Genomic DNA, 26,468 nt, shown 5'->3' with positions numbered 1-26,468 from the left:
CTGTACGGCTCCTCTCCGCCTGCCTCAATCTGAATCAGGCGTGACACCGGAACAGAGCCTGTTTTTACTGTGATTGCATCCATGGCAGCACTACTGACTCCATCCAGCCCTCTGCCAGATTTGAAAGGATTACGGCACATGTGACACAGTTAGGGTTGACCTAATCATGTCTTGCCCAGGGAGACACACATATCAAGATGTGCTGTGTGGGTCAAAAGTGAATCTACTCAATACAGCTGGCAGCCTTAAAATTAATGGTTTCCTTGCCAGTTGCTTTAATTTCATAATCTGGGTTTGTTGTGGAAACTGCTCATTACAGCTGAAGCTGTGCTGCTCTATATCAAGCTTGATTTATGTTTATAAACACAAACAAAAATGAAGGTGTAAATAGCTTCAGCAGACTGTTCTCTGAGATTAGCTAAATCTGTCTTTTAGGGATTGCTGAAATCAAGCTGTGAGGGTTCCAGTTATTATGCAGTGAAAATATATATTTGAAGCCAGTGTGTTAAATGATCTTTTGCAAGTCTGATATATCTGTTCCTTTATGTCGACTGTGTAGATGGAGTTAAATGATCCACGCTGAAACACATCATATTGATCCAGTGATGCAGATGCAGAATAGTGAGCTGCAGCAGTCAAAATATTTCACAAGCAACATTTTAAAAAAGCTCTTAAAGACATTGTGGTTTCAGGCATCTTTTTAGTGCACCCTAAACATACATAAAGAAACAGTTACATACAAAAATAAACCAGTTTGCATCAGAACTTGTTCCCTTTCCTTTTCAACTGAGTACCTTTTTATCCAGATGTCATGTACACACATCGGAAGGAGCAAGTCTAAGGTAGAGAAATTGACTTGATTGGCTAACCAACACTGACACCTAGTGGATAATAAAAACACTTACAAAAGATATGCTGGACATTTCAAGATTAATGTTTGTTTAAATTTCATCTCAACTTTAGTTTTACTTTGTGGATATTGGCCATAATTTGTTGTTATAAAATAGAATACAGCAATAAATACAATGAAGCAAAATAAAAGTCAGAGATTATCAGTAAAGAACATTTTAAAAAAGTTAAAAGAGAGTTCATGAGGAATCTTCTTCATGACGACATGTCAAGTGTTCATGATGGTTGAGGCTGGTGTTACAGCAGAGTTCATTGTGTGCTTTGTTTCTGTGCTTGATTTGAGATGAAGCAGAGGAAATACACACAAAAACACATGCACAGGGGGTTAGGACCTTGGGCATAAACAAAGCTGTCATGCTAATTTCAAGCATGATCGATGCGTAATGGGTTTTAGCACACTGCTGCCCCACTGGCCCGGTGGCAGAAATTAATGCAAGCACATGAGGACTGAATTTTTAAAAAACCCCAAACAATACAATGATGCTCTCTCTCCCAATGAGCACAGGAAATCTAACACCGATAGACTGGAATGACCGGAAACAGATAAAAATGTACATGTGAATATAGGGGGAAAACCCACACAGAGCTCTTTTGTTGGTGTCTCAATCAAAGATGTCGGGATGGTGTTCTTGGCAGTATTCTTCAAAGCTGAAGTCCTCAACAGTGAAAGGGACATCCTTCCACTTCTTCACTGTCAACCTGCCTTCAGGGGTCTCCAGGGCCATGTTGCTAATGGCTATATTGGGAAGCAGGGCGACCTTCCTGTACTTCATCTCAAATCCCCATTTCTGTCAATTTAAAGAAGAATAAAACTCAACATGAGCACCATGAACTGCCTTGAACAGTCTTTTTTCTGAGTTTTAAAGGAGACATATCATGCTCTTTTTCAGGTTCATACTTGTATTTTGGGTTTCTACTAGAACAGGTTTACAAAAAAAACCCAGTCTGCTCTGATTGGCTTGTGAGAAAAATATGGTGCACCTTTGGTGGTATATTCTAATGAGCCTGCATGTGACATAGGAAGGGGAGCCAAATCTGAATGGCTTGTTGAATCACATGTTTTCTGAGGCAGCCCACAAAAACTAACTGGGTTGTCTTTTTGCACAGTTCGTGGGTTGGTAGGCACTTCAGATACCCAAATGCATATGCACTGAAGCACTGAAAAAGTGAGTTTTTCATTATATGTCTCCTTTAAATTCATATTTGGCAAAGGGCCCACTGTACCTTGTCGCAGCCGCTGCAATTGATCGTACGCCCAGGCTCCCAGTCATCAAAACACTTTCCTAGATTCACCTGCCCACCGACTTTGTAGTGTTTCCTGAGAGCAAAGATAAGCCTTGATTAAAGCAGTGAAGGATTTTTGTAAAGACTTCTGCCTAAATATACTTTTGATTGTACTCTTATACCACAAAGAGTTCTACTCACTCAAAGTCAGGATTGACGTTGACAAAGTGCGCATTGTCCAGAAGTCTAATGTCACTGCCAGAGGCCACAGACTTGAAACAGTTTCGACACAAGAGCTGGACGTTAGCAGCAGTGTAGCGACTCTTCTTCTCTACTTTGCGTCCTTCTGCAAGTTTTCTGCAAATAACTGCCTGCGTTTGCAGCTCCATTATCTGGAGACAAAGAAGATCAAAAAGTGATGTCAGAAACACTAAGCAGTGAGAGTAAAGGATGAAGATGTACAGTACCACACCCTCACCTTTGTGCGAAACTCGCGGAGGTTTATCTCTTGGACCTGAGCAATGGCTCTTCCAGTCAGCTCTTCCAGATATTCATTGGTGTGCTCCCGCCGCACTTCCCGTCCCCCTTTCTCGGCGACCACTGAATACGTGCTGTCTTTTGCTCGGGCACGTCCGCTGGCCTGCTGCTGGGCAATCTCATTTGTGAGCAGTCCATAGCGTACCACCAGGTTGCATTCAGGGATGTCGAGGCCTTCTTCAGCCACACTGGTGGAGATCAGGAGGTTGAGTTTACCTAGGCGGAAGTTGCGGATCGTGTCCGATTGCTCGTGCTGCAAAGAAAGCACGTCACACAAAGTCACACAAAGTCACACAAAGTCACACAAAAAAGAAACACATCTATAGATACGTTGTTATTGAATTGGAATGGTTGTATATGAACACACCTGCGTCATGTAAGTGATACCATTGCCAGCCCCAGTGAGGATGGCTGCCTTGATGCCAGCTTCCTGTAAAGCTGTATTGTTGAGGACCCAGTCATTTAGGCAGTGGATGCTTTTGCGGGTTTTACTGAAGAGGATCCCCTTTGAGTTCACACTTGGACCAAACTGTTTGAGCAGAGTGCTCTCAAGTTGTCCCATCTTTGGGTTCTCATAGCGAGAATCTCTTGCCAGTTTCCGCAGCTCCACCTGATTCTCTATGTAAAAGGACAGTGATATTAATTATTGCTTGCAAACAAATAGACAAATAACTAACAATTTTGGATTCCTACCTTGGAAAAGTCCCACCAGGAAGAAGTCTGTCCCATCGATTGCTGTGGTGAACTTGTTGATGTAGAACTCCTCCAGGGAGCGATAAGCATCCATCATTCGCAGGGTGTCATTGATGAGCAGGGCATCGTTGTACTTTCTGAGGTGGATTGCACATTGTGCTAGCAGTCTGTTGTTCTGATTTACTCCTGATCCAAATATACACAAATTAGCCTATTTACGAGCCTCAACAGAAGCATTGCTTTCTCCACACATTTGATTTATACTTAAAGGAACAGTGTGTAACATTTTGGGGGATCTATTAGCAGAAATTATTCATAACTTTGCTTTCGTTAGTGTATAATCACCTAAAACTAAGAATTGTGTTTTCGTTAGCTTAGAATGCCCCTTCATATCTACATAGGGAGCGGGTCCTCGTCATGGAGTCCGCCATGTTGCTCCGCCATGTTTCTACTGTAGCCCAGAACAGACAAACCAAACACTGGCTCTAGCCTTTAACGTTACTTGAAATCCAACAACACGCTTGTGAAACTGCGGTAACGTGAGCCGCAGATTGCAAAACCGTGGTACCACCAGCCGCCGTTTGACTTCCGTTGCTCCTAAAACACGGTCTCATCCCAACTCACATACCGCCGCTTTATCACGCCCCTTGGCGTCACTTTAGGTTTAGGAAACAATACCACTTAGGTTTAGGAAAGAACTACATGGTTGGGATTAAAACTACAACATTTGTACGGTGAAAATGACACTGAACATTGTGAACACGGGACACAATAAACAGCTGATTGTAACGTGAAAGTGAAACATAATGCACGGGACGCAAACAGCGGTCTCCTGGATGAAAGCCTTGTGTTTCTTGGACCCATCCACCTGCCCTCCCGCCTGCCCGGTGTGTCTTTTTGCTCTTTAAACTACGCCACCACACTCCCGGGGCACTTTCTCGGAGAGTTTACTGTTGTCACGGATGGGTTTGCATTATAGTTAATGGAACGCCTGGTGCATTTCATACTGGGGCTAAAGGGTGCCTTGTGCAGTGGTACCGAACACCGACGGCCGTGACAAAGCCTCGGTATTTGATGCCCTGGGAATGAGAACGGACTGGTTATTATGGTATTATTTTGGAGTGCAACACCATGGCGTTACCACTCGACGGCTCACGTTACCGCAGTTTTGGAAAGGGAGGAGCGAGCGGAGGGGTACTCAGTTGGTTGCATTCTACAACTACAGCACTAGATGTCACCAAATCCTACACACTGTACCTTTAATTTGCCTCAAATGTGTTCTCTTTACCGTCACAAGTGAACACTACATTCCATTACAGTATCAAAAAATAAAACCGGTTCTTACCTCGCTGCTCTAGTAGCACCACATCTGTCTCATACTCTTGTGTGCCACACTCTCTCAGCCTTGAGCCTGGAGGAAGGTTCATGAACTCATGGATCATCTGCATCATGAGCTTCAGATGATCCTCGAATGGATCCTAAAAGAAAAAATGTTGTGTTGACTACATGTGGAATTTTCACATGATTACGGCATTTTCAAAATTCATTTGTGGTGTGGGGTAATTATCAAAGTACATTACTCTACCACAGTACGTTTTTAAAAAAACATTAGCTTACGCCCGGGCCACACAGCGCGCTTCAGGCTCGCCTGACGGCAGCGTCACGTCGTGGCCGCGTCATGCCCACCTAGGGTGTTCACACTAGACGCGAGTTACCCGCGTCTCGGGAGCGTCTCGGAGCTACCTGTCAGCTGTGTTTTTGCTGTTGCTGACAGCCCTTTCTTTCTACATAGAGTTTGCCTTTTAATGGCCATTTAACTTCATAATAAATGTGATTTATATTTATTTAAGACAAAAAAGGGTAAGAACTGTGTGGTAATTTGTAAATATTATTAAAAACAAGCAAATAAATTCATACATAAATATTAATATATAGCCCATATAAATCCCTCTTTTCTGTCAGTGAAGAGGGATTTCTGTGGGCTATATATTAATACAAAAAAATAAATAAATACATTAGTAGTAAGAGAGAGCCTACAGCAATCCCTCTTCACTTTGACTGGCACAGTTTTAAACAACATTTCCAGGGGGTTTCGGGTTCCTGTTCTACAGCATTCCAGGTTGCGGCTTTTATCGAAAACGACTTAATTTACATCTGGGGCGGGACAGCAATTTACATTATAAATGCTGATGTTCCGACATCTCAGGCAACTTGGAGCTTTTCACCACCTTGTTGCTGAACTGCGCCTTGATGGAGAAAAACACCTGAAGTATTTCAGAATGATAAATATAAGTAAAGTGTTTTTTTTTTATTATTATAAAACAAAGCAAAATAAACAGTTTCGTTATTTGTTAACCTTTAGAAAACGAAAATTATTATTAAATATCTTTAAAAAAATTAAATAACACCTCTAAAAGAAAGAACAATAAAGTTACGTGGTGTTTGTTGAGAGAGAGAGAGAGAGAGAGAGAGAGAGAGAGAGAGAGAGAGAGAGCGCATCGGAAAAATACTGCCCATCACCTGATGTTCTTATAACCTATTAACCCAGTCTATTATATTTATAGCATATGTAGGGTTTCTGCTATGACTACTACAGTGTTTACAAAATTAAAAGCCTGTACTATATTAACTTGATGGAAACCTGCAAGTACACCACTGCTTTATTTAGAGTATTTCAGAATAAAAGCATTGTGTTAACGAATGCATGATTCTGTGCACTAAAAACGCTAGAGGCCTTTTATTTTGAAATCTAGATAGGAAGTGTAAAATATTGATGGTCAGTGACATATTCTACAGATGTCTAGACATGGAAACTGTAGTAATCTTGCTGGTATGATGTTCATATACTGTCAATAGATCACCTTGAAGCCTGGAGCACACAGCGCGCTTCATGCTCGCGTGACGGCAACGTCGCGTGTTGTTTTTTATTTCGGCGTCCATGTTAACAGGTTAGAGTGGACACACTGCCCGCATGAGACGCACGTCAGACGCGCGTCAGACGCGCGTCTATTTTATAGAATAGAAGGCTCGCCTATTTTACACGCGAGCCGCTTACCTCTCGGCTGCGTCTCCCAGCAGCAACAGACAGTGAAGGTGATCTATTGACAGTATATGAACATCATACCAGCAAGATTACTACAGTTTCCATGTCTAGACATCTGTAGAATATGTCACTGACCATCAATATTTTACACTTCCTATCTAGATTTCAAAATAAAAGGCCTCTAGCGTTTTTAGTGCACAGAATCATTCATTCATTAACACAATGCTTTTATTCTGAAATACTCTAAATAAAGCAGTTGTCTGCTTGCAGGTTTCCATCAAGTTAATATAGTACAGGCTTTTAATTTTGTAAACACTGTAGTAGTCATAGCAGAAACCCTACATATGCTATAAATATAATAGACTGGGTTAATAGGTTATAAGAACATCAGGTGATGGGCAGTATTTCTCTCTCTCTCTCTCTCTCTCTCTCTCTCTCAACAAACACCACGTAACTTTATTGTTCTTTCTTTTAGAGGTGTTATTTAATTTTTTTAAAGATATTTAATAATAATTTTCGTTTTCTAAAGGTTAACAAATAACGAAACTGTTTATTTTGCTTTGTTTTATAATAATAAAAAAAAACACTTTACTTATATTTATCATTCTGAAATACTTCAGGTGTTTTTCTCCATCAAGGCGCAGTTCAGCAACAAGGTGGTGAAAAGCTCCAAGTTGCCTGAGATGTCGGAACATCAGCATTTATAATGTAAATTGCTGTCCCGCCCCAGATGTAAATTAAGTCGTTTTCGAGAAAAGCCGCAACCTGGAATGCTGTAGAACAGGAACCCGAAACCCCCTGGAAATGTTGTTTAAAACTGTGCCAGTCACAGTGAAGAGGGATTGCTGTAGGCTCTCTCTTACTACTAATGTATTTATTTATTTTTTTGTATTAATATATAGCCCACAGAAATCCCTCTTCACTGTCAATGAAGAGGGATTTATATATATATATATATATATATATATATATAGCCCATAGAAATCCCTCCTCACTGTCAGTGAAGAGGGATTTATATATATATATATATATATATAGCCCATAGAAATCCCTCTTCACTGTCAATGAAGAGGGATTTATATATATATATATAAATCCCTCTTCACTGACAGAAAAGAGGGATTTATATGGGCTATATATTAATATTTATGTATGAATTTATTTGCTTGTTTTTAATAATATTTACAAATTACCCTTTTTTGTCTTAAATAAATATAAATCACATTTATTATGAAGTTAAATGGCCATTAAAAGGCAAACTCTATGTAGAAAGAAAGGGCTGTCAGCAACAGCAAAAACACAGCTGACAGGTAGCTCCGAGACGCTCCCGAGACGCGGGTAACTCGCGTCTAGTGTGAACACCCTAGGTGGGCATGACGCGGCGAGCCTGAAGCGCGCTGTGTGGCCCGAGCGTACTCTACCACAGTACGTTTTTAAAAGGACATTAGCTTACCTTAGGCCTTTTCTCCACAATGTCAAACCTCTTGATGGGTCTGGGTACTTTCTGCTTCAGCTCTGTGACAAAGTGTTTAGTTGACACTATGGCTGAGTCCAGGTTGGCACAAATCTGAGAGGGAGAGAAAGATGATGATGAAGAGATCAGACAGACCAGCTCATCTTAGTGACAAATTCAGTAAAACTCTGTTGAATAGGTAAACCCTGACCTGCAGTACATGCTCTACAGCCTTTTCCGGGGTCTTTGCGCCCCCGGTACCCGGCGATGCAGTGAGACCCAGGATCTGAGGCAATGCTCGTTCTCCTTTCAACTTTTTCTCCACGTAGCACGCCATCACCTTGTTGTAGACTGATTCCTTGTTGGTGTGGTGACACTCATCGATTATCAGCAGAGTAATATCTGTAAGGAAAGGGTACAATCTGTATTAGAAAACCTATCCCACCTCAAAGTGTCATCATGTCATTATAATCATCACTTTTACTGACCTGACAGCTCAACATGTTTTCCCTCCTCCTTGTTAATCAGAGCATTATACAAGATCTGTGCAGTGCAGATGACCACGTCTGAGTCCTGCACCACTCGCCCAAAGAAGTCCTTATCATCACTCTCCCCACTGACCGGCACCAGGGTGTAGTCACGGCCCAGGTGAGGCTTGAACTCGTTCTTGTAATGCTGGTCTACAAGGTGAACCTACATGAAAAACACACTGTATTTAGCCACACTGGATGTAAAAGTGTTTTTATTATTATAATGAAAATGATTCTGTCCTGTCTGTTGTGTGCATTCTGTGTACCTTGTTTACCAGGACCATCACCTTAGCCCGTGGCTTGCTCTCCAGGTGTCTTTTGGCCACATACACAGCAGCAAGAGTCTTTCCGCCTCCCGTCGGCAGCCAGATGATTATGTTCTCTCCCCGAAGAGCCCTTTCAACCACCTCTTCCTGGTATGCACGCAGCTTAATGCCTTCCATCCTGCACTTTACTCCTGTCTGACAACATATCAGAATTACACAGAAGAAAAAAGACATTAGATCATAACAGTACATCAAAAACTGTCTGATCTGTCTGATCATTAACAGCATAAAGTCTGCCTAGATCAGAGTAAAGCTGCTGAGAGGACACAAACAAGCTTTCTGAGAGACATGTATGTTGAATCATTGTATTTATCTGTTAAAAAGTCAGCCTTTATGAACTCACCAGTCAGCTGTGTGGTGTTGTCCGCTTCCCCTCGTCCACTGCCACAACACAGAGTAGGTGGTGGGGTTTTAAATTCAGCTGATCAGCTGAGTCATGAGGAGACAGGAAAACGAAAGTAAAAACCCTTTGGCCCCACTGAGGGAGGATCCAGAGGAACAACAGATAGTCTTCATTATGCAGTGACAGGGGAAGCCTGAACTACACTGACACAAACTAGGTTTATCACAGCCTTTTTGAATAAGTCTAATCCTATGTTTATATCATATCTATAAATTTACTCTACAGCTCAAGTGTTTTGTAGAGTGTTGAAAATGTCCTGAGCTTTTGCTGGCGCCCTTACTGGGCCCTACTTGTTCTCCATTACATCAGGAAAACAAAACCTACTGTTGTTGCTTCTGGCAATGCAAGAAATCCCCAACTGGATCTTTTCTGCCCTGCGGTTATTAAGCAACGTTTTGATTTCAGTTGCAAGTTATTTTGCAGGACCTGGGTACAGTAAATCTTAAGTTTAGTTTAGTTTTTTTGATAAAGGACAGTGCAAATTAATTAACATACATGGTATAAAAAAGGCCAGAAGTAGACAAAAGGCTATTTTTCATCTGTAGTCCCTGAAGTCAAGCTAAATGTTGGAATTTGAGTGAATCATTTTTGGCAATATCACCTTTTTCAGAGTGATAAAGTAATGAAGAATAACATTTTCTGGAGCAACCAGATGCACAAAAACAAATAATATCAATAACCTGAAGTTCTATATTCATACATAACAATAACTATAACATTCAGATATCCCTATCCCTATATAAGGTGGAAGAATACATGCTAAGTGTAAAAAGCTGAGTACAAAGGGAATCACAGGATAATGAAAAAGTATAAAACAACAAAAAACTACAATGCCATATTGGATGAATTACCTCTAACTCTATATAAAATGATGGATGAAAGAAAACTCACAGGATCATGAAACACTACAAGATAAATATACTACATTAAATACAATACACATAATAAATTCTGGGGGTATCCACAAAGTGAATCACAGGACCCATAGAAAAAGTGTCTTGACCATAATGTGCCTGTTGAATTGATGCGTGCAGGCAGCACTCAGCATTCACTATGTGGTTTTAGGTGGAGGTTTTATATCCTGTTATGATCAGCTGTGTGATGCAGAGAAACAAAACTAAAACCTCTGTGCAGTGTGTTCAAGGAAAGGCCAGACTGAGGGAGGCTCTGGAGCAACAACAGCTGCTCTTTACTTTGCAGTGACAGGGGGAACCTGAAACACACTGACAATAAGTCTATCACAAACCCTTTATAATCTAGCCATGTCTAATCATATTTACAGTTGAGGTATTTCACTGAAACTGAGAGGCCAACACAAACATTGTCAGGTTGTACTCAGAGTACCCCCTAAATGGGCCCCGCCTGTTGCTTTTTGTTATATCAAGTAAACGAAACTTAAAGCCTACTGCTACAGACTCAAACAGACGTACAGGAGAAGCACTTTTTGGTACTAAAAGAAATATATAATACACAGATAAACAATAATAGTCACCTATTTGGACATGGATGCACTTTCTGATCCACTATTTAAGGTACAAAATATTTCCTGATAGTTTAAGGGACACATTTGTACCAATTAGGCCTGGAGTACCTGGAGTGCCTACCAACTCACAAACATGAAATACTACATTCCAGGCAGGTTTTGATGGGCTGCAGAGATAAAAAAACAAGAAAAACAAGGGGGGCCTTAAAGAGACAGCGTTAACGTAGCATTTCAGACTAGAGGGTGAATACAGGTATATTCAGACAGACAGTATGATAAAAAAAAAAAAGTGTTTTGAACATTAAAGCATGTAAACGTGTTCTAGTAGAAACCCAAAATAGAAGTATGAACCTGAAAATGGGCATGTGTCCCCTTTAACGCTTGACTAAAAGTAATTACTAAGGCCAGTTATGGTAGCACACTAATTCTAGTCCTCAACAAGTCATAGTGCTTTTCTTCCCTCAAGTTTAGTATAATTTAAAAATGTCCAACATAAATTAGCATCTTGTGAACGTAAATTCTAAATACTTACTTTTTACTTACTTAAAAATTAGTGTGTAAATTTAGAAGCTTGATCGGTGGTGAACAGCCTGGACAGACACACTTTGGCATGCAACCAACTGAAAACTTGACCCGAGTGCCAAACGTGTAGAGAACAACGGTGGCCGACATGAAAATGCAAATGACGAAGAATGATGACGTCATAATGACGTATTCTAAGGTAACGAAAACATGATTATTTTCAGGTGATAATAAAAACATACTTATTAATATTATATTCCATTTCTGCCAATAGATCCCCCTGCTACACACTGGCCCTTTAAGAATGAACTGTTGTACTATAATTACACATGAAATTAGATATACTGTAAGCTTATTTTTGTCTACTCCGAGACAGTTGTCATTTATTGGATATCGTGGCAGTATCATGTGAAGTCACAAGTGAAAAGTTGTCTTGCAGGTCTTTTATTTTGTCGTACCTGAAATCCCAGAAAGCTTGATTAAATTCTGACTGTAGTCCAAATCAACTGACTCAAGTTCACACCCTTTGTTTATTAAAAAAAAAAAAAACCTTTATTGTCATGAACAGTATTACAGTTACAGTAGATGGCAACTCGAGACAGTAGCCATCCTCAGACAGGTGGAAAGTTCACTCAGACTGACCTCTTTAAGAAAATCTGAAATGCAGCATAGGTAGATTGAGGGAGAAGTACGCAATAGACAACCCTGAATAATGCAACACTGACATCACTTCAGTAATTCAAAGCTAGTCATGATTCAAGTACAAAATAAACACACACTCGCGCACACACAAGTCAATGGGACATTCAACGAGCAGGCTCAACCAGCGCTGGACAGTTACTTCCTATAAAAGAAGGATGCGACTCAGGAAGCACTGACCGCTGGACAAACATTACAATGTTTGTAACACTGTCAAAAAAAAAACAACAACCTGCAACAACAGTGGCTAAGAGTTGGATGGTTTTTATGAATTCAAATTGTAAACTGTCCGCCATGCATTAACACCCACTACAGCTTGTGTTTGATGTGATAAATAAACCAGTTCTCTTCTCTCTAAAAGCCCAGAATCTATGAGGACTGCTGGTTTGCTTTCCCTCCACCATGTTTAGATGTTATCAACAGTAAACCTGTGACCACAAACACTGTGGCTGTACATTAAATAGACTACTTGGCATATGTGTGTGAAAGTGACTGTACTACAGAGTCTAGCAACAGAACAAATCAACACCTGCAAGCACAGTAAAAGCTATACTAACGTGACCTCATCCTAAATGGTTTGGAATAAAACCCTGCCAGTGGAAAATGATGTGTAAACAGTATGCATCATATTTACTGTATAAATAAGCATCTACTATGTTGTTGACGACACGAAAACAACAGTGTTTTCTTGAAGGCAACGGTTGGGGAAATTATTTTGTTAAGCACTCGAGTGCTGGAAATATATTTGATGCCCAGTCCATCATTAGCAGCGAGAGAGTAGAGCTGCAACAAACACTTTTTATTATCGGTTAATCTGCGATGTAGGGCTGCCCTCTCTCAGAAAACTAATTTCTCATTTTGATCTTAGTCGACTACGATTTTTTAGTTGATTAGGACTTTTTTTTTTTTTTTTTTTTTTTTTAAAGGGGACTGTATGTAAGTTTTTACACGTATAAATGTTTTTTAATATATTTTTTTTATTGACAATGTGTGAACAGGTTGTAACCTAACCTAAAAAAAGAGACCTTTTACAACTTTCTGGGTTTCCTTTATCAGCCTGTAGATTGCTTTTAACAAGTCCCCTAACGCCAACAAACGACCAGCCCCTACCATGACTCAGACTCCACGGAGGCACAACTTAAAAACCCAAGTTATATCTAGTGAAGTCCGTCTTGCAAAACAGGAATGTAACCAACATCGGCCGGGCCTCCGATTCCTGGAGGGACCTTTGTTTGGTAAGCTAACATTACTGCCACGCATGCAAAATATATAGTGATATTGTTGTTTTAGCTGGCTAATGTTGCCTGTTAATCACTCTCAGTCTCGTGTGTGTCGCCTCACTGTTTTCACCGATGCTCGATTGCATAGTGCAAACACAAGCTCGAGCAACTGGAGGCTGTCTGTCGTTGACTTAACGACAACAGGTGTCACTGTCAACAAGCAATTTCTGATTCTTACATTTAGCCCCTTTAATGCCTTTTTTCATGCTGAATGACTTATTTCCAAGAAACATATGAGCACATCTCTGGTAAACACAAGAGTGATGCTTTTGTGGAGAAACTCCGTTTTTGAGATCTGACGATTAAATCAACTAATCGATTAGTCGGCAAAATCATATGAGTGTTAGTCGGCTAAGAGTTTCTTTAGTCGAGGACAGCCCTCCTGCGATGTTTTTGATCCATTTGTTTTAGAATAAAGAAGAATGTTGCAAATAATGTTGCTAAATGATAAATAATTTGCTCTTTTCTGACCAACAGTCAAAAAAATATTTAGATATTCGATATACACTGGAGCTAAAACAAGCAAATGCTCGGTTTTGCACATCTTTAACAATTGTATTCGATTAATATCTCACCAATCAAATGATCAAATTGTTTCAAGACTACAAGAGTCAAAGTGTTTTAAGGACTTCACCCTCAAAGAACGTTTATCTTTATACCCATGAAGATGGCTGGGATGTTCAAGTGTCTGTCAGTAACGGAAGGCAACGTGGCTTTAGGTCCCGAGGTCCAGTTTTCTGTGAAAGAACTCTACACTACACGTACGTGTGCTCGAGTGACGAGTTTTAAGCAAATTGGAATGAACAAATGTCATTAAATACGACAAAACCAGGTCAATCATACTATAAATAATGGTGGAAAGTGTGGCATTGTTATAACTTGGACCTATAACTTTGGTACACTTAATGAAACATGTATATGCAGAGTATTGACCCACTTTGAGTACTGGAAAAGAGAAAATGACAACTTAAAGGGGAAAGGTAATGCCATTATGACACTTTGTAATGCTCTTGATCTGATATTTCCAGTCATGTACATACCCTTTTATTAACTCAGATATGACAATAGCTAGCGATGTTTTCCTCCTCATCTTGGTGTGTGACCGTCGTCCCTCGTCCGTTAAGAAATCAGTGAGTAATTCTGAGTTCATTTCTCGATCAGACCTCCATCTTTTAGTTTGAAGTAGAAGAACTTCTCCAAGGTGTTGGCACTCTTGCAGTACTCGCTGTCTGGAGGGTTGTACTCACGACAGTTGGTGATGATTCGCTGCAGGTCGGCAATGAAAAGCTTCTTGGTCACATAGTATCTATTCTTCAGTCTCTCCGTCATGGTCTTCAGGTCTGTGGGAACAAAACAGGAGAAGAGAACAACGATCAATGTGAATTAAAAAAAAATTTAATCAAGAGTGTGTGACATTAACAGGAACTAAACAATGTAAAGAAAGAATAAAAGCTGCTGTATAATCAAAGAGATGCTCTCTCACCGATGGGAAAGCGGATGATCTCGTAGTAATCTGGAGCCTCTGATTTTTTCACAGGTTCCATGAAGGGCCAGGCGTCAGGGTGAGTCTGTTGAAGAAATAAAGTTCTGGTTAATGTCGGTTAACAAATATATTAACTGGCATTTTGTTTTTTTCAACACATCAAATCAAGTCGTACTCAATTGTATCCCCCTCATCTGTTTATAAAAAAAAAAAAAATATTTAAAAAGAAAAAAAGGGACAAAAATAAATCAAAATTAATTAAATTGATACCTTTATCTGGGCCAAGAGGTTCTTCAACATGTTGTATAACACGTCAGGATCCTTCACCTCTTTCCTGCAAAACATGCGGAATGATAAGTGAGTAAATATTGACTAAACTTAGACTGTAGAGAAAAAACAGGTCAAGCATTCAATGATGGATTTTTTTTATTTGTATTGATGAGGTCACAAGATTTTAGCATTAGAGAGTTTTTTGATTTAAATAATATATGCTAAATGTTTACCCTTTGTCCTTGTTACTGGGTTTCCATCCCGTCTCTCCTGGAAGAAAAAAAAGACATTTAAGTTAAAGCTGCAAAGATCAATCGTTAACTATTTTGATAATGGATTATTTTTAAGAAAAAAAAAGTAATAATTAATTAATTCTAGCTGGTTTCTTTACCCCTCTATGACAGTAAACTGAATTTTCTGTCATTTTTTAGATCAAACAACTAATCGATTAATGGAGAAAATAATCATCAGTTGCTGCGCAAATAAAAGCAATATGATAAATCTGATTTTTAAATATTTTTTCTTTGTACAAAAACCAAACACTTACTTATGCCTGGGATGCTCTCCACCGGGATCTGTCGTACGCCCTCTTTGAAGCAGGTGAGACCCGGGTAAACCTTCCTGATCTGGCTCTGTTTCCTCTCAATCAGCTTCTTAATAATCTGTTAGGACATTTAAGATGTATGTAGTTATTATCAACACAATGATTCATAGCAGAAAAAAACACATGTTTTGCTTTTATGACATCTCACAGCCTCGCATACCTCCTTCTGTCTTTTGATGATATGAGAGAGCTCAGTGTAAGGGATTCTCGGGTTCAGCTCACACTCCATGAGGGTCGCTCCCTCGTAGTCTTTGATGTATCCCAGGTATCGACTCTTCGGCACTTTGATGTCTTTGGAAAAGCCCTGCGAGGAAAGAACAAATTACTGAAAGGACGAGGTGGAGGGGGAGAGGACGGGGACAGAGCTAATGCACAGGTCACGCCTGCAGTACCTGCTTCTTGAAGTAGCCAATGGCGTACTCGTCAGCGTAAGTGAGGAAATAGAGGATGTTGTGTTTGATGTGGTACTCCTTCAGGTGGTTCATCAGGTGGGTACCGTAGCCCTTACATGGAACAGACCAGAGAAAAGATAATGTCAAAAATGGGTTTACAAAAGACATCTCTATACTATTACTATGCTAAAGGAGCTAAAACAAATGAGAACGTGTTGACAAGCACCTTGTTAGTCTATTTGGACTCTATTTTAGAGAGTAAATGGTCATTATGTACCTTAACTTGCTCGTTGGATGTGACGGCACAGAAGACGATCTCCGTGAAGCCCTGAGTGGGAAACATCCTAAAACAGATGCCTCCGATCACGCGGCCATCTTTGATGAGGGCGAGGGTCTTGTGCTTCCTGTGAAAATTGAAACACATCAGACAACAGTGTGCCGGCTTCCGATAGTGACATGTGGTATTAATTGGAACATCCACTTACGGGTCAAACACCAGTCGTGTGATGTACTCTTTGGGCATGCGAGGTAATTGATGAGAGAAGACATTCTGCAGGCCAACCAGCCACATCAGGATCTTCTTGTTGGACTTCTGGGAAAGCGAGTTTCCAATGACGTGGAACTCTATGATCCCCCGCCTCTCCTCCAGCCTGGCGGTCTCATCGCGGGCAGCGTTTGGCGTCAGCAGATTAGTCTAGCGATAGAAACATAAAAAACTGTGAGTACTACAGTCAAAGTGCATAATAAAGTAAGAGCTTTTCTCTTAAAAAAAAATCGACTTACCTCTGGTCCGAGCATAGCAGCAGGGTCAGTGATTGTCATCATGACTTCATTGACCAGCTCCATAGGAATGTCTCCCATTACACGGATCCGCTTGGCATCCTCCAGGGTCAACGCCTCCGGGAGTTTACGTTTCTCTCCTGAACAGACATGTGACATTACTCAGAACAAAGCAATGAGAGGAGACAGATAGCAATGATCTCAGAGCCATCACTGCACCATGCAGGGTAAAACCCTCCTGTCTGTGAGGGTTTAATAACATCATCAACTGCTAATGTAGGAAGTCACAGGTGTGTGTCGGGCGCTTTACAGAGACTCCATATAGTCTTTTAACTGAATGAGACGTTTGTGAGGTAGCTACTGAGGGTTGGGTAAAGAGGTAATGGAGAATCAAAACAGCAGAGCTGACAGACCTGTGATGGGCTCTGCTCCTCCAGAGTCCATGCTGCCCAGAGAGGAGATGCTGCTCAGACCTTTGGGCAGAGAGGGGGAGCCCGACACGGCAGCAGGACTGATCACTGCAATAGAGAGACGCCAACGTACAGGTTATTAACTACAAACCATATAGGAACTGTAACAACCTCAAGAGCCAGCTCTGATTTTTTCATTCATCCATCCATCCATTATCTGTAACAGCTTATTCTGTTCAGGGTCGCCCGACTATCAAAGGGCTGACACATAGAGACAGACAACTATTCACGCTCACATTCACACCTACAGATAATTTAGAGTCAACAACCTTCTCCGGAGCAGGTTAGGTGCTCAGCAGAAGTTACCATGGCGATCTACCCCGGTAAGAAGTGAACCACTGTCGTAGGACTGAAAACTCAGGGTTAAACCTAAAGTTACCTCGCTAATCCTAAATCCTGCTTCGTAGTAGAGGCCTCTGATTGATGAATTGAGAACAGAACTTATTGTTTATGGCAGCTATTAAGAATACAGCCCAAAAAGTTGTCTAAAAAAGTCACAGTTAAATGACCAAAGGGCTGTACCCCTGTATGTCTCACCTGTCTGATGTCCCAGCTGTGTGCCGTCAGCGGCGGGCATAGTGAAGTCAGCCTCCCAGATTGGTGAATTGTCGCCATAGATTTCCTCCTCCAGCATGGATAAGAACCTGATGATAATCAGCGGGGAAAATGCTATTTCAAAAAGGCAAATATTAAGGAGCTGATAGACACAGGGGAAACAAAACAAAGCTGGTCCGCCCTGGCCATAAATGGATAAATGAGAAAGCCGTGCAGTATTATGTTTGCAAGTGCCTTAGCTAACTACAGTAGCCTGCTAACACATAGCTAACATTGGCTTGCTAACTTGTCCCATCATCATTTTAGTTATCAGCTGCACCACTGGTAGACATTGGGTGCTAAAATAATCCTTTGGCATGCTGAAATCGGATGTTTTTAGCTAGAGACAGGCATTTTGTTAGCGTTTCAGCCCTTGGTTGCATATTGTGGCGCCGATTGTTTTCCCCTCTGATGGGTGTGGTATTCAGAGTATGATGCATCAGTTGTTTGAACTGAATCCTACTGCAGTTTCAAAATGATTTGTGAGCATTTTTAGAATTTGTATTTGACAAATTAAGACTTTACGTTTTGATAAAAATTAAAGCATGGAGCATGACCTTTTATCTACGGAGTTATACTGCTTGATTACTGCTCATTATGCTCATGTGCACAAATGCAAATCCACAATAACCTTGTATATCATTGCAGTGATGAGCTTTTTGAGGCTGATACACATCTGACCTTTTCCAACACGGAGATATTCTGTTTGCACCAGCATCTCTAAAAATACCGATGCAAGACAGGTGAGGACCGTGATATTTTGATTTTCCACAATTTGAAGTACCTTCACCAAGGAAGAGGATAAAAGATGAAACGGGATGCTCTCTTGAATCTAACTATCTTTCAACAGTGTCTGCTTACTTGGGAAAGTGTGTGAGGATGAGTGTGCGTTTCTCCGGCAGCAGTTTGTCCTTCTCCACTCTGAACTTCTCCAGCAGCTGACGGCGGGTCACAGTGAAGATGGACTTGAGGAGGCTGCGGCCGAACACGTGAGTGGTCTCATAGCGCGGCAGGCTGTCGTTACTCTGGGGGACGTGGCAGTAGCACAGCCACCTGGGAGTCACGAGGGAAACCACCGTTATTCTACAGGCAGATATCAGCGTCCAACACAGACATCTTCTTTAACAACAACACAGCCACAAACCTGGTGTAGTCCACTTTGTATGCCGTCCCATCGTCTTTCTGGGTGCGGTGGCGATACTGCGTTGGTGTCTCCAGCTTCCAGTAATTTAAGCACAACAGGAACATCTTTGACAGCTCAAACATGGTCTGCCTTTCCTTCGGTGCCAGGTGGCTGAATTTATACTGAACGAAATTCAAAACCCCCTTCAAGATCAAGAAAAAAGGTCAGAAGAAAATGAGTGTAAGATGAATGTGACGATGCAGCATCCTGGCACAAGTTTGTCTACACCAATTATTTACAGTTATCTGAAGTTAGGAACGTTTGCTGAATCTAACGTGGCATACTCCTACGAGCCCACGGTACGAAAAAAGACAAGAATACGAAAAATGTTCTTGCAATGTTCCTTTCTTAACTCAAGACAGGTAGTCTATTACACAAGCATCTTAACTTCCCAATCTTAAATAAACTCTCCTAACTTTAGGATAACTGTTAAGCTGTCCTAACTTTTACTTTTCCACCACTTGCTCTTCTTTGGACATAAGAGCTGCCTCCCTCTTCATATCACTTGTCAGTGTACTTTTTTTTTCTTTTTAATGGCTTCAACGCTCTGTTGGATGCCGGATACGGCGGAGACTGTGGGTGCTTTTTATTATGCAGATTTATGCTTCCTTGCGTCCTCTCTGCTCCCGTGACCAGGATATCGTTCCCCCTCCACCATCATGGAATCCCATGCGATCCCTTAAATGCACCTCAAGGAGACGAGGAGAGAGGAGGCTTCTGGAGGAAGCTTTAAACTGATGGCTAAAATGAGGCAAGGATGTCTCTTTTGTTAAATGTCTGTTGCTTTTGACTCCTCTCTCCCTCGCCTCCTCCGCTTGCATATCCCGTACGCGGGACTAAGACTAAGACTAAGAGGAGGCAAGTAAAGGGATCGAAGAGACACGTTAGCATAATGAAAAGGACCCCCTGTCTGCTGTCTAACGCTGGGGCCACACAGCGCGCTTCAGGCTCGCCTGACGGCAGCGTCACGTCGTGGCCGCGTCATGCCCACCTAGGGTGTTCACACTAGACGCGAGTTACCCGCGTCTCGGGAGCGTCTCGGAGCTACCTGTCAGCTGTGTTTTTGCTGTTGCTGACAGCCCTTTCTTTCTACATAGAGTTTGCCTTTTAATGGCCATTTAACTTCATAATAAATGTGATTTATATTTATTTAAGACAAAAAAGGGTAAGAACTGTGTGGTAATTTGTAAATATTATTAAAAACAAGCAAATAAATTCATACATAAATATTAATATATAGCCCATATAAATCCCTCTTTTCTGTCAGTGAAGTGGGATTTATATATATATAAATCCCTCTTCACTGACTGTGAGGAGGGATTTCTATGGGCTATATATATATATATATATATATATATATATATATATATATATATATATATATATATATATATATATAAAAATCCCTCTTCATTGACAGTGAAGAGGGATTTCTGTGGGCTATATATTAATACAAAAAAAAAAATAAATACATTAGTAGTAAGAGAGAGCCTACAGCAATCCCTCTTCACTGTGACTGGCACAGTTTTAAACAACATTTCCAGGGGGTTTCGGGTTCCTGTTCTACAGCATTCCAGGTTGCGGCTTTTATCGAAAACGACTTAATTTACATCTGGGGCGGGACAGCAATTTACATTATAAATGCTGATGTTCCGACATCTCAGGCAACTTGGAGCTTTTCACCACCTTGTTGCTGAACTGCGCCTTGATGGAGAAAAACACCTGAAGTATTTCAGAATGATAAATATAAGTAAAGTGGGTTTTTTTATTATTATAAAACAAAGCAAAATAAACAGTTTCGTTATTTGTTAACCTTTAGAAAACGAAAATTATTATTAAATATCTTTAAAAAAATTAAATAACACCTCTAAAAGAAAGAACAATAAAGTTACGTGGTGTTTGTTGAGAGAGAGAGAGAGAGAGAGAGAGAGAGAGAGAGAGAGAGAGAGAGAGGGAGAGAGGGAGAGAGAGAGAGAGAGAGAGAGAGAGAGAGAGGGAGGGAGAGAGAGAGAGAGAGAGAGAGAGGGAGAGAGAGAGAGCGCATCGGAAAAATACTGCCCATCATCTGATGTTCTTATAACCTATTAACCCAGTCTATTATATTTATAGCATATGTAGGGTTTCTGCTATGACTACTACAGTGTTTACAAAATTAAAAGCCTGTACTATATTAACTTGATGGAAATCTGCAAGTACACCACTGCTTTATTTAGAGTATTTCAGAATAAAAGCATTGTGTTAATGAATGAATGATTCTGTGCACTAAAAACGCTAGAGGCCTTTTATTTTGAAATCTAGATAGGAAGTGTAAAATATTGATGGTCAGTGACATATTCTACAGATGTCTAGACATGGAAACTGTAGTAATCTTGCTGGTATGATGTTCATATACTGTCAATAGATCACCTTCACTGTCTGTTGCTGCTGGGAGACGCAGCCGAGAGGTAAGCGGCTCGCGTGAAAAATAGGCGAGCCTTCTATTCTATAAAATAGACGCACGTCTGACGTGCGTCTGACGCGCGTCTGACGTGCGTCTCATGCGGGCAGTGTGTCCACTCTAACCTGTTAACATGGATGCCGAAATAAAAAACAACACGCGACGTTGCCGTCACGCGAGCATGAAGCGCGCTGTGTGCTCCAGGCTTTGCCCACTCTCTTTCTTTTATGTCCCAAATTAGCAGTGGTGAAAATTTCCCAAAGGGAGCCTCTTTGGATTTCTCTACAGATGTTACTAACACCTCTAACCCTTCTGTCTTGAAGTTCAGTGCCCGCCCTTGTCTTTTGCTTCTTTTTTTTGTACGTTTCAGTATGTTTCAATGAGAAAACTAGTGTCGGTAACAGATATAAAAGTTGATAACTGATAAGCAATGTTGGATTGAGTATTTAGGATCTCCTAACCTGAGATAAGATAGGATTCTTAAAGTTAGTTAGGATTTGCTTCTGTAATACCAAATTGGGAAAAAATCCTATTTTAGACTCTTCGTATCTTAACTTAAGACTTAAAATTGGAAGTTTCTGTAATACGGCCCTGGAGATTCTTCTAGTGTCATGTTCACCTGCTCGATGTTGGGCTTTTCAAAGGGTGGACTTCCGAGGGATCCCTCTACGACCGGCTGGCTCATCTGCAGGATGCATTTCCTCAGCAGCTAAGGAGAACAGGGTAGAAAAAGAAGAGCGGTGTTGATTGTTAAACTGGGCAGCTGTGGCTCAGAGGGTAGAGCCAATTGGAAGGTCGGTGGTTCGATCCCCGGCTGCTCTGGGTCACATGTTGATGTGTCTTTGAGCAAGACACTTAACCCCAAATTGCTCCCGAAGGCCTAGCCATCGGTGTGTGAATGAGTATTTAGATTAGATCCTGATGGGCAAAGTTGGCACCTTAGCAGCCTCTGCCATCAGTGTATGAATGTGTGTGTGAATGCTGACATGTAGTGTAAAGCGCTTTGAGTGGTCGGAAGACTAGAAAAGCGCTATATAAATGCAAGTCCATTTACCATTTACCAATAGCAATGTGCACATTGACTCACAGTTATTGGCAGGTCTGTTTAACCTGATGTGAGACACACTTTTGCTCACCTTGAATAGGTAGAAGTAGACCTGCTTGGTGTCAGTGTCCTCCTCTTTGTGTACGGACATAAACAGGTTCTCCACATCCACCACCATCCCCAACAGCCTGTTAATCTCATCCTCAGACACATTCTCCAAGTGGGACACATGGTCAGCTGCAAGGCATAAAGTCAGAGTATCAACTTATACCGGTCCACAATAGAAAGCATCTTAACTGGATGCATACTGGTATAGTTTGGCAACATTACATCATATGACCACAAACTCCTTATGAGGACAGTAAAAACAGCACCTAAAATTATTGGATCAGCGTTACCACAGTTACAGGACATTTACACCACTCGCTGCAGGAAGAAAGCACTTTGTATCATGCAGGACACAAGTCATCCAGCATATACTCTTTTCTCTTATCTCCCTACAGAGCATTAGAGCTTGGACCTCTCGCCTCAGAGACAGTTTTTACCCTTCAGGCAGGTAGTCAGACTACTGAACAGTAGCACTAAATGAATGCAGAGCTGTGGATTGTTTTATAATTGTATTCTCAGGTATTGTCTTGTTTATTGTAGTATTTATCTAGTGTACTATTTATAGATTTTAAGGGCTGAGAGAGAGAGCCAGGGTAAAATGCATTTCACTGGACACTGTACTTTTAAATGCATATTACAAATAAACTTGAAACTTGAAACCTAAACATATATGGTGTCAAACAACATTGTGAAACAACAAGTCCCTGGAACATATAGCTGTGTTTAGCTACTGTGGAGAAAGGCTGTGTGTATATATATATATATATATATATATATGTGGGAGGTTGTTGGTTAGTTTGTACCCAGAGCATGTCCACAGCTGCGGCAGGGCTCGCTCAGGCTGGCTGCTTGCTGCTGCAGGTCCATCCGTGTGGCTGATGGTGGATTTGGGTTTTTCCATCCATTACACTTGCATGTGTCACTAGCCTGAGAATGAAGCAACACCAAATACACTTAAAACAGTAACTTGCTGTTTGTGCACGTCAATGCATGACTAAGCTAGCTGATCTTCTAATGAGTGACTGTGAGACTAGCTAGCTAGCTACAAAAGTTAATATCACGTTGTTGTTTATGTTTGTGTTTGCTTTGACTGTGCTAGTATTATCTACAACACATACACTACTAATACCGCAGGAGTGCTTTGTTGTGGTGAACTTCGTCTAGCTACAGCTAGCTACCTTGCAAGCGGAGAATACGCCAAGTTTCTCGAGCTTCTTCGCCCGTGGGAAAGCTCGGACTTGGGCTTTCTTCTGGCTGGCTCGCTGCTGCTGACTGAGTCCCGGTCTGGCTGGGTCGCTGTTCCCAGACCCGGAGGAGGCTGTCGCGGCGGTACCACTGGACCCAGCTGACCCAGCGACGGACGACTGGGCTTGGAGAAGCCGGGGTTGTAAGGCCTGCGCCGCCGGGTCCGACATGTCAACCACGCTGCTGCTGCTGCTGCTGCTAGAGACTCTCTGCTACCAGGCTACCTCAGATGATGCCTTCACGGGTTGTCGGACAAAATGCCTCTGCTCCAGTCTACCTCATATGATGCCTCCAAGGGCTGTCGGACAAAATGCCACTGCTCACAGGGTACCTCTTATGATGCCTTCAAGGGCTTCCGGACAAATGAGATTTAAGAGGAGTTTAGAAGTGGAGAAAGATAGATAGATAGATAGATAGATAGATAGATAGATAGATAGAAAGATAGATAGAAAGACAGATAGATAGATAGAAAGATAGAAAGATAGATAGATAGATAGATAGAAAGATAGATAGATAGATAGAAAGATAGATAGATAGATAGATAGATAGAAAGATAGACAGACAGACAGAGAGAGAGATAGATAGATAGATAGATGGATAGATAGAAAGATAGATAGACAAATAGGTAGGTAGATAGGTAGATAGATAGATAGACAGGTAGACAGGTAGACAGGTAGAGAGATAGATAGATAGATAGATAGATAGATAGATAGATAGAAAGATAGATAGATAGATAGATAGATAGAAAGATAGACAGACAGACAGAGAGAGAGATAGATAGATAGATAGATGGATAGATAGAAAGATAGATAGATAGATAGATAGACAGATAGACAGATAGACAGATACATAGATAGATAGATAGATAGATAGATAGACAGACAGACAGACAGACAGACAGATAGACAGATAGAAAGATAGATAGATAGATAGATAGATAGATAGATAGATAGATAGATAGAAAGATAGATAGATAGATAGATAGATAGATAGATAGATAGAAAGATAGATAGATAGATAGATAGATAGATAGATAGATAGATAGATAGATAGATAGAAAGACAGACAGATAGACAGATAGAAAGATAGATAGATAGATAGATAGATAGATAGATAGATAGATAGAAAGATAGATAGATAGATAGATAGATAGACAGACAGACAGACAGATACATAGATAGATAGATAGATAGATAGATAGATAGATAGATAGATAGGTAGAAAGGTAGATAGGTAGATAGATAGATAGACAGATAGACAGAAAGATAGATAGATAGATAGATAGATAGATAGATAGATAGATAGAAACGTTATTGATCTCAAGTGAAATTTAAGTTTCCAGCATCACAGTTCCATAGTGCAAAACATGTTAGTAAAAAGGCAGTAAAAAAAAGTTAGTAGTGCAAAGTACAAAAAAATATACCAGATATAAAAATACAAGGAGATGAAGAAAACTGTTAAAAGTGAATCTAGTGTAGGGTAACAGCTGTGATACAGGACTATTAAAAAAAAGTGAATCTAGTGCAGAAGAGACTGTTAAAAATGTATCAACCTTTACAAGTATAAATATAACATCGAGATATATCGGTTTGTCGCTTCAACATCCCCAAATTACTTGACAAAAGAGGCCTACTTCGAGTGTAATCATTCATATAACTCCATATTCCCATAATCACTGCATGTATCTACATATTTCGTGTAGTCTATCTATGCTATCTAAACCTCTGCCTAATTTGAACGTTTTATTTTGAAAGTCTTTACCGGAAGTTTTAGCAGGCCTTTATTTTTTTTAATTTTTTTTCCCCAGAACTTTATTTCAATAAAAGACATGTACAAAAGAGTATAGGGAATACAAAGAAACAGCACAAAAACAAAAACAAAAAGAAAAACCTTCGTATGCTTTCGTCTAGTTGGCAGTTAGTGGTTGACGTCATCAGTGCCCTCCAGTGGTCGCAAAGTGTAACTACGGTAACTACACCATAAAAGGCGTTCACTAGAGTTGCCGTAAAGGAGTTTATATAGTCGTGAGTATCGTCGCTAGGTGGAGATGACAGTTACACTGTTTATTTAAACTGGAGATGAAACGTTCAACCAAGTTCAGCTGGTTTATTAAAAGGGATTTCCACTCTAATTAACAATTATATTTGTTTCATATTCACTTTAAAGCCATGAGCGCCCTCCAGTGGTCAAAGTTAAGAACTGCATCTGAAGTCGTAAAATGTACGTCAATGCAGACATACTATTACTTCCGGCTATATGTTTTCAAAATAAGATCATAAAATGATCATGATTTTAGCAGTTATTGTTATACAACGACAATTCTATATATAAGTAGGAATGATACCAATATTAATTGAGATTATCAATATTCTTTAGAAGTATCAATAAGGGTGTTTTGGAATTTTAGTACATAATAATCTGTTAATTTTGTTATCAAACAATATGAAGATCTACTCCATGTAACATACATACATAATGCTTTCAAACTATACACATATAACACCAAGATGTATTGGTTTGTCTTTCAACATCCGCAAAAGTCTCATTGGTCGTTACTCAGTTAGGTCCTTTTTTGTTAAATTAAAAAATTATATATATATATATATATATATATTTAAGCTGTGCCTTGTGTGATTTTCATACTAAAACTATTGTCCATCTGTTCTGGAAATGTACACACACCTGTAAACTGTGGCAAGATATTTTTAGATTTATCTCGAAAAAATATATGACTTTAAACTTCTATTGGAAAATA

General features: G+C 40.4%; 2 protein-coding genes across 2 annotated transcripts; both read right to left on the bottom strand.

The window, feature by feature from the left end:
• Window positions 1–683: 683 nt before the first annotated feature.
• Window positions 684–9,197, bottom strand: dhx58 (DEXH (Asp-Glu-X-His) box polypeptide 58). The gene is made up of 12 exons (XM_037791097.1): window positions 9,059–9,197; window positions 8,656–8,850; window positions 8,348–8,552; window positions 8,071–8,261; window positions 7,860–7,973; window positions 4,709–4,841; window positions 3,364–3,549; window positions 3,038–3,288; window positions 2,612–2,923; window positions 2,335–2,525; window positions 2,134–2,227; window positions 684–1,697 (listed from the first exon to the last, which is right to left on the bottom strand). The coding sequence occupies exons 2-12, from the start codon at window positions 8,830–8,832 to the stop codon at window positions 1,512–1,514; spliced, it is 2,040 nt and encodes a 679-aa protein (XP_037647025.1). The 5' UTR covers window positions 8,833–8,850; window positions 9,059–9,197; the 3' UTR covers window positions 684–1,511.
• Window positions 9,198–14,123: 4,926 nt separating this feature from the next.
• Window positions 14,124–23,883, bottom strand: kat2a (K(lysine) acetyltransferase 2A). Its single transcript, XM_037791096.1, has 18 exons — window positions 23,647–23,883; window positions 23,272–23,395; window positions 22,452–22,597; window positions 21,935–22,024; window positions 18,840–19,021; window positions 18,557–18,748; window positions 17,639–17,745; window positions 17,045–17,149; window positions 16,635–16,771; window positions 16,337–16,545; window positions 16,129–16,255; window positions 15,852–15,962; window positions 15,620–15,763; window positions 15,403–15,517; window positions 15,089–15,125; window positions 14,856–14,919; window positions 14,586–14,670; window positions 14,124–14,442 (listed from the first exon to the last, which is right to left on the bottom strand). Exons 1-18 carry the CDS (start codon window positions 23,881–23,883, stop codon window positions 14,249–14,251), a joined length of 2,406 nt encoding a protein of 801 aa, XP_037647024.1. The 3' UTR covers window positions 14,124–14,248.
• Between the last annotated feature and the right edge of the window lie 2,585 nt (window positions 23,884–26,468).

The sequence above is a fragment of the Sebastes umbrosus genome, chromosome 14 (assembly GCF_015220745.1).
Source record: "Sebastes umbrosus isolate fSebUmb1 chromosome 14, fSebUmb1.pri, whole genome shotgun sequence".
NCBI lineage: Eukaryota > Metazoa > Chordata > Actinopteri > Perciformes > Sebastidae > Sebastes > Sebastes umbrosus.
This window is presented reverse-complemented; position numbering and strand designations above follow the sequence as displayed.

Bases quoted from the DNA above. Each gene is read 5' to 3' on its own strand.
- dhx58 (XM_037791097.1), bottom strand. From the start codon at position 8,832: ATGGAAGGCATTAAGCTGCGTGCATACCAGGAAGAGGTGGTTGAAAGG. The intron at 7,974-8,070 runs GTCAGGGTTTAC...TCTCCCTCTCAG, and splicing joins CTGTAGAGCATGTACTGCAG to ATTTGTGCCAACCTGGACTC. The intron at 2,526-2,611 runs GTGAGGGTGTGG...CTTTGTCTCCAG, and splicing joins TCCGCGAGTTTCGCACAAAG to ATAATGGAGCTGCAAACGCA.
- kat2a (XM_037791096.1), bottom strand. From the start codon at position 23,883: ATGTCGGACCCGGCGGCGCAGGCCTTACAACCCCGGCTTCTCCAAGCC. The intron at 16,256-16,336 runs GTAAGTGGATGT...CAATTTTCACAG, and splicing joins ACACGACTGGTGTTTGACCC to GAAGCACAAGACCCTCGCCC. The intron at 15,518-15,619 runs GTATGCGAGGCT...ATGTCCTAACAG, and splicing joins TCATCAAAAGACAGAAGGAG to ATTATTAAGAAGCTGATTGA.